Source organism: Phalaenopsis equestris, unplaced genomic scaffold (genome assembly GCF_001263595.1).
Source record: "Phalaenopsis equestris unplaced genomic scaffold, ASM126359v1 Scaffold000606, whole genome shotgun sequence".
Lineage (NCBI taxonomy): Eukaryota > Viridiplantae > Streptophyta > Magnoliopsida > Asparagales > Orchidaceae > Phalaenopsis > Phalaenopsis equestris.
Genome location: NW_018165046.1, coordinates 464,638 through 472,807, shown reverse-complemented (window position 1 = coordinate 472,807; position 8,170 = coordinate 464,638). Strand labels below are relative to the sequence as shown.

General features: G+C 38.4%; 1 protein-coding gene across 1 annotated transcript in view; it reads left to right on the top strand.

Moving 5' to 3' along the window:
* The window catches only part of LOC110029810 (kinesin-like protein KIN-7I), a 44,940-nt gene extending 37,271 nt beyond the window's left edge, over positions 1–7,669 (top strand). Inside the window, exons 10-13 of the mRNA XM_020732269.1 lie at positions 6,943–7,023; positions 7,203–7,264; positions 7,373–7,432; positions 7,513–7,669. Coding sequence (XP_020587928.1) covers positions 6,943–7,023; positions 7,203–7,264; positions 7,373–7,432; positions 7,513–7,522 — 213 coding nt within the window. The 3' untranslated portion in view covers positions 7,523–7,669. The remainder of the gene's footprint in view (positions 1–6,942; positions 7,024–7,202; positions 7,265–7,372; positions 7,433–7,512) is intronic.
* The last annotated feature ends 501 nt before the right edge of the window (positions 7,670–8,170 follow it).

The following is an 8,170-nucleotide window of genomic DNA, read 5'->3' as shown; positions in this document are numbered from 1 at the left end:
GCTCGGTTTGCTTGTTTTAGCTCTTACTCGAGAGCCCATGATTGAGTCCTTAAAACTTGTCTTTACTCGAGAGTTTTGATAGCTTGCTTTGCTTGCCTTTGGCCCCTACCCGAGAGATGGCTTTACTGGCTTTAATTCCTACCCGAAAAATGGCTTAGTTATTTTTGATTTTTGTTGGTCTCGACTCTTACCCGAGAGCCTGTTTTGGGTGTGCTGTGTTGTCTCCATTCGAAGGCTGTTATTTGGTTTTGATGGATTGATTTGGCAGTTTATGAGGCCGCAATTTGATATTTGCTTGGTGCCTAGCCGTGGGTTTGTGATGTGGTTGAATCAGCCTCCCCTTTTGGTCCTTACCCATGAGGCCTATTGGAGGTCGTTGGGTGTGATTTGCTCCTTCTTGCTAGACTTGATTGGCTTGAATGTTGTGGAGGAATCAAGTTTGTCATCCAAAAAATTATAATCACTTTAGTTATCCTCTTATGTTTGTCAGGGAAGCATAGTAGTCATTGGTGGTTTTTTTCTAAGCTCTTTGTTGCCTTAGCCGTGAGCCTTACTCGCTGCCTCTCTGGTTGCCTTTGATCATGGGTCTTGGCACCTGTCTTTTGCCTTAGCCGTAAACCCCATTTGTCCCCTTTCCTTGTCTTAGGCGAGAGCCTTGGTGGTTGCTTTTTCTTCTCTATTGGCCCCGACCCTGAGCATTTATTTAGATTCTGTGGGAAAATTTTATGCTTATTTGATACACGAGGCTATCTTTTAATTCGAAAGTGGGAGAATTTTGATTTCGACATGAGTTTGGCAATATTAGTGGTGGCTTGAGTTTGGAAATATTAGTGGTGGCTTCCCCGATATCATTTTCTTTTGAAGTTTGAGAGATTTTAAACCCTATTTTGGAAAAACATTTGGACTTGATCAATCGTACGTCTTTGAGGTTTGAAAAATCAGCGCAAAGTGACCCTTTATGTTTGTTAGGAAAGAACTTGGGCCCTACTTTTCCAGGTCTTTTCGATACAAGTTTTCGAGAACTGATCTATTCTCCTTTTTGGTGTTTTAAATGGATCAGTGCTTCCTCTCTCTCACCCTATTTTTGTTCTTTTCTTTCCTTGCTTATTGGTTGGTTCTTTTTGATGCTTATGTCCGATGTATAAGTGTCCACGTATAGCTTTTTGCTATACGTGAAACCATCAAACAAGGTCGCAAGTAGTCGTTTTGAGGCGTACACTGTTGATGATAAAGACACACCGAAGATAGACCAGGAAGATGTCCTATCCTATAACATCAACATCCAGACATTTAATGAACAGTAGGATATGGTATCCTTCACCGACATAAGTCTAGCGGGAGTTGACTCGAACCTCCTACAAGGGCAAGCCCCTATATTAGAAACTTTTGATAAACCCTTTTCAAGCAAAAACATATCTTTGCATGTTTAAAATTTGTATGCATGTTAAAAAACATAGAACATACTTTAAAGCTGGTTGTCCACTTGACGAATACCTGTTTAGGCTGGGAAATAGCCCTCTAAGTGAGGTTCAAGACACACTTCTAGACGAGTGGCGGGTTCTATGTGACCGAGTAGCGTTCGTGGATCATCGAGAATAAATATATAGCTGAGCCTAGTCCCATAAGTGCTTGCGGTGCCCCTCACTTGGAATTTTCTTTGGTTTTATCGAAATTTTGGGACGGAGCACTCGTGTTACTTTTCTTTTCTTTCTTTGTTTTGCTTTATCGAAGCTTTGGAACAGGGCACTCGTGTTACTTTTCCTTTCTTTCGGGTTTTCTCCAGGATTTTTGAGAATTTTCTTTTACTTACTCTTTCCTCATTGATTTTCTTGTGTTTTCTACTCTTCGGATTTCCTGGATTACGTTTCTTCCAGACTTCGCTTTTGAGATGCATTTAAGTTTGCTATACTTAAGAAACGACGGATCTCACGGGCGTACAAATTTGCTTTACATTTTACAACACTTCATTTTCCTATTTCTACCTGCTACTATTCTTTCTGTACAATATGTTATACTAATCCTGTTTTTGCATCCTACTGTTCTACATGCATCCTACTGTTTGTCCTGTACTGTATATTTTATATTATATAGCTTTAAGTATGCCTTCTTTTATATAGGACATTTAGAGGACTACAACCATAGGGCCGTTTGATTTGACATCATAACTGGACACCCTAGAAACTTAAACTTGTCACGTCGGGGAGCTTGGAGCTGACGCGGTGGGCAACACGACTATCTTCAACAACAGAACATGTCTTCCCCAGCTAAATCATTCATTTTCCTAGAATTAAACAACAATCCATAGGATTTCGAGGTTGTTTGCCCAACGAAACATAAATCCTTCACCTTTTCTTTAGGCATTCATATAGCTCTGCTGTACGATTTAAGCCATAACTCGTTCTAGGTTCCGAGGTTGTCGTCCGATACGACGTAAACCCTCATATTTTCTAGGCGACTTGTGTGACCGAGTCACACAAATATAAGCCCTAACTAAGTAAAATTGGCCGGATGAAACACTTTAATAATTTCTTCTCGAAATTGAAGCCAAACCATATGATAGACTGGGAAGTTACCGGGGTTCGCCTCCGGATCTACGACCTCCCCTAGTTTTTTCTCGTTTGGATTCCTCAACAATGTTCCAGATTCGAGTTTTTTCCCCTTTCATACCTCTTCGTCCGATTTCGTTGTAAAGTCCTACCCTTTTGACCTCTTTGAAGATAATATTCCCTGATTTTTATCGAGAGTTTTCTTAGGTGACCTTGGTCATTTAAGATATAATTAACTATAGGGGCTTGCCCTTATAGGGAGCTTTTCCGAACCCAGCTTAAAATAAACTCTATTTAATCTTTTATATTAAATAGGGGAACTTGTCGGCAAATACTTTGTATTAAATAGGGGAACTTGTCTGCAAATAAAACGGTTTTGCAGACCAAACAGATGTCATATATTTCTTAGTTTATTTGATTGAACCTCATCCTCAAGTCTTGTGTTTATCCATCGGGATAAATACAAGATTTAAGGTAGAGCGCTCTTTCACTTAAACTGTGAAAAATATGAGATCAGTTTGATTTCATATTTTTTTTAAATTAATATATATATAAATTAAAACATTCTTCCGAAGCGGGCGACGGGACTTCACTTCCAGCGACCGACAGCTTCTTACGGACAACTTTTGAACAAACCACCGCCAAACTTTTAACTTTACCCCCTTTTAGTGCCGACAGGTACATCGCCCTAAAAGGTTAGATTTGTATGAACATTTACTTGCAAGTGAGGGAAAACCATCAAATACCTTGAGAGAGTGCAATCTTCAATGGGACCCATGAATAGTTGAATACGAAACGAAACCTTCGACTATGAAATCGAAGCTGCCCCACCCTAGGAGACTGACACAGTTATTTAAACAATGGTCAAGTCGCATCTGTTAAAACACCCAGTTACGGGCATTAAACGACCTGTTTGGTCACTTTGAAGTTGGGGCCGGCCCGCCCGACATCGCAGAGCGCCGCAGAAGCAGGAGTGAGATCGTGATTTCTCGTGAAGTTTCGCGAGAGTGGATCCTGCATAATGACTTGGTTGATCTAGCGCAATGTGGGTTGGGGCATCATAAATCTGTTATTCTCGGAAGTGCTTTCTAGATTTCTGTAGGCTTCTCATTCTTTGTGTAGAAGCTTCCTTCGTCTGGAGGGAGCCTATAAATTGCTGTCTTAGGTATGTAGGGAGTCAGCTCAGATTTTGTTGCCTTCAGATCTCATGTAGAGTCCTTTTCCTATGTGTGGGTTGTATCCGAGGAGACGGTGGTGCTTCCACTGTATCATTCTCTGTGTTTCGACATCAGTCCCCATAGGTCACTGTGAATGGGAGAAAAAGAAGTGGAAGAAGTGTAAGTGTGGGGTGGGTAATGGACCTAATTATGTTTGGCTAACTAACATGTCTTATAATTGAGGTTAGAAGTATTTTTATTAGAAATCATCAAAGAATGCGGATTTTTTAAGTATTGGAAATTAGGATGACCTGAATGAGAATGCAACATCATAATGGGGCATTCAACGACTCAGGATAAACTACAACTTCTAAGAGGTGTGTCCACACTTTCAGTGCTATTTTCTTGGAAGTAATATAGTCCAGCTAATCTCTCAACAGTTTCAATCATCGTCCTCAAATGACTATACAGAAAAACACAAACATCAGAAGAGAAATTAACAACGAAATCAACATCATTCGTCATCTTGCTGACACTACCACGCTATATTAGAATTGGGGAACATGCAAAACAGACTTCAGAGCTATATTAGTTGTTAGTACAATCTACCATTTACTAAACATGAAACAACAAGAACTATCGGCGATTATAACTGTATTTTTTCCAGAGCAAGGATAATAAGTTGTGAAAGCTTGCGAGCATCCAATAATTCACTGGCTAGATGAGGTATAAATAGTGAGAGCCATAGAAAGTGTATCTTGTCGGATGAAGGAGGTTGACGGACCCGTAGAGACTTGATTGGCAACAAGAAGCTTGATCAATTGCTCAATCTGGGTTTTTGGTGATTCGGAGAATTCCATGATGTTCCTTATAGGAGTAGGTTGAGCCGTGGTAGGTTCGACCGTCGCCGTGAGACCCTTGATAGCGGATGATTTGGCCAAAGGTTTGTAAGCCGGCTTATCGTGAAGCTTCTAATACTTGCCCCGAGTGTGGTTGGGTTATTGACAGTAATCACATGTTAGGCATTCAGTCCGAAGTGGCATGGATGAGGGCTGAGTACTATTTGATTCAATGTGGATGATTTGGCTGAAGGAGTAGAGGTGCCGAGCATGACGAGTCTTCGATTTTTTTTTCTACGGATCTCAATGAAAGCGGAGCTAGTTGAAGAAAGAGGATCCCGACCAGGAATACGACTCACACTTTGTGAAAGTCTTTGTTAAATTCAGTCAGGAATTAGAACACACGATCCTTTTCTACAATCTTCTGGAAAAGGGATAGGTCACCGTAGAATCCTAAGTGCAGCCTTAATCTAGGCCGCATTCCATCCATAGTGCAACGAGGTCATGATAGTATTGGGTCACGGTCCTTGACCCCCGTTTTGCTTCTTGAATTTTATTAGATATTTCATAGAGTTGGCCAGAATTTCTTACATCCAAGTAAGTAGCACGAACAACCATTCAGAGAACACTAGCAGAAAGGAGGAACATATATGAACGGCCAATCAAGTCTTCTTGGAGTTGATCAATAACGACATGACCATAGAGTTCTACGCTTCCCAAGCTCCATTTACCGAGTCTGTCTTTGGAGGCTCACGAATCAATCTTGTGAGGTGACCGAACTTCACACGTCCTTTGATGAATAATGACCCTGCTTGAGTCCATTAGAGAAAATTATTGCCGTTAAGTTTATGAGTAGTGATCAATAAGCTCATGTTGATTTACGGTCCTCCTATTTGCCAGGGAGTGGAAGTTGGAGTCAATCCTCTTGTGGAATCAAGAACAACTTCTGAAGGTGATTCAATGTTGGCAGAATCTGCCATAATTCAGACAGAGCCAAATGAGATGTTATGGTTCCGAGGCATAGATGAATTTCAGTAGGGTCACGACAGGTGGATACAACTGCAAGAATTCTGATACTTGCAAGGAATTACAGAAGTATGGATCAACTATTGCTGCTGGAAACAAATGCCTATAGAGCCAAACTGTTGTTGGAAACAGAGCCAAAGGCAACATGTGGCTAGAAATAGACGGAAAAAAGCAACTTGCGACTGGAACTGGAAATGGACGCTTATAGAACTGGAAAATGATGAAACCTGCGGCTGCTGCTTCTTTCAGTAGACCCAACACCTGTAGAACCAACGGAAATGGTAGTTGGAACATGCTTATGGTTGCGCTTGCAGTAGGGGCTGTTGGAACAGGTGGAGGCCGACGGCAGCTGGAACTGTCAGAGGAGGCCTGCGGTTGCTGGCTCTAGGATTAGACTCTGATATCATGTTGAGAATTGAACTAGAGTAGTTTTTTTTTTTTTTTTTTTTTTTTTGAAAAAAGGGGGATTTTAAACCCCAATAACCCCAGACACAACAACGAAAAGAAATACACAAAATAAACCAATTAGGAAAGGACTAAATCATAATAAAGTAAAAAGAAAATACATAATGAAGGAATAAAAGTTTTTAAGAAAGAAATAATAATTAATAATGGCTAGGCATTTGATTGCCGTTAAATCTAATATTTTTTTCTTTTAGTCGTTTGTTAAATTCTGATATCATTTTCATGTTCGATAAAAGAGTTACATTCATTTTGTAAACTAAAATATTTCTAATTCCTTATTTGCACATTTAAAAACTTATAAAATTAAGCAAAGTTTGCTTTCTAAAATATAATTTGGCTATATTACCCAACTGAAAATTCGCAATAGGATAGAATTCTTTGTTACGATCATCTTGGAATCCTTTCCTTTTGTGTGCTATCTAAAAGTTTAAATGTCTCCATTTAGATGTTTCTTAATTTTTCACATGATTCGAAGTAAAATTAACCTCAATTTATTTTTACCTCAAATAACGGCTAATGCAAGCTGCTGCCCAGTGCTTCTTTTTGAAGACTTTTCACAAATAGAAGTAAACAAAATTGGATTTATCCTAATTCCTAATCTCCATCATTTTCTTCCTCCTTTGTGATCTTTTCCTCTTTTTACTTTCCCCTTCTTCGCATTCCTTTCCTCCCTTTCTTCTCTCTCTTTTCTTTTCCTTTACCTCAGCCTGTAGCCGCTCTTTTAGTTTCCACTTCCTTAATTCTGGATGTTGTATAAGTAGTTTTAGTTATTTTTTTGGGTATGAAAATGGGTCATAAAATTTTAAATAAATTTTGACTTTATCTTAGCAAAATTTTTCATATTACAGCTTGCTTACTTGGTTTGTAGAGTATCGGATTGACATCATTTTTGGTTTGTGCTCCCTGCAGATTCATGCCGATGAGACAAAATGTAGTCTCCTGTTTGCAAGCCGAGCTCTTCAAGTAAAAAATTGTGCCTGTGTAAATGAGGTCTTGCTCATTTGGAATCTACCTGCGCCAGCAAAACAATTTTCACTTTTTAATTATTGTTATCGATTAATTTATTTGTTTCCTGTTTAGTTACCTTTTGTTTATTATCAATTAGTAGATTTTACGTTGCATGTTTTTTTAATTTTCAGACTGTTAATTATGTTTTTTTGAACATTCAGATTTTGACAGATGCTGCACTATTGAAGCGTCAAAAAAAAGAAATTGAAGAGCTTCGTGCAAAGTTTCTGGCATTTCCTTGATTTCCTTGATTTTTCTGTTTAAAACATTGTTTCATTTTTTATTTTGGATTTGTTTCGCTAAAATTTTAGTTATTTTTTTGTACTTACAGAGTTCTCAATCTGACCATCTGGAGAAGGAAATTCTTAATTTACGGAACACCCTATTACAGGTCAGTAGTAGTCTTAGCCTGATAGCGTTTCTACTGATTAACTCTTGTTTTTTGATTTTTGCAATTTTCTCAATATATAGAGTGAGCTAGAGAAGGAGAGAATTGCTTTAGAGTTAGAAGAGGAAAAGAAAGCTAAAGCTCATCGTGAGAGAAGATTGCTGGAGCAAGCAAAGAAGATTGAAAATCTTAGTTCATTGATTTTATTTTCTGAACGGGAGGATAGAACTGTTCCTTCCACGAAGGTTTGCACTTATGTCTTTCTTATGGGATTTGTTGAGTAGCTAGATTGTCAGTTTTGCTTTGATGTTCATTCCGTACAAGTACCTTTAGGTAAATTTTAGAATTGGCTACTGCTTACCAATTCACTTTTAAATTTAGATTTTACTTCATTTATTTGCAACCTTAAATGGCGTGCTTAAGCTTTTGTAGGATGGCTTATTTGTTAACTTTATATGAACCTTCAAGCTATATTGTTTGTCTTGGTTGAAATAATATTCAATGAGTATTTTTATGCATTCTTAACTTTTTTGCCTTGATTTGGATGGAGAATTGGGATTTTTTAATAAATTCTTTTTTCCTATTTGCTTTGCTGCTTTTTGTATTTTCTTATATAAAGTAGAAGATCGCTAATCATAGAAATTTTATGCTTTACATATTATTCCACTCGTAATCTTGGTTAAAGGAACTCTATATGTTTTGATTCTACTTCTCCAGGCCAGCTTGGCAAATGGCAAATCT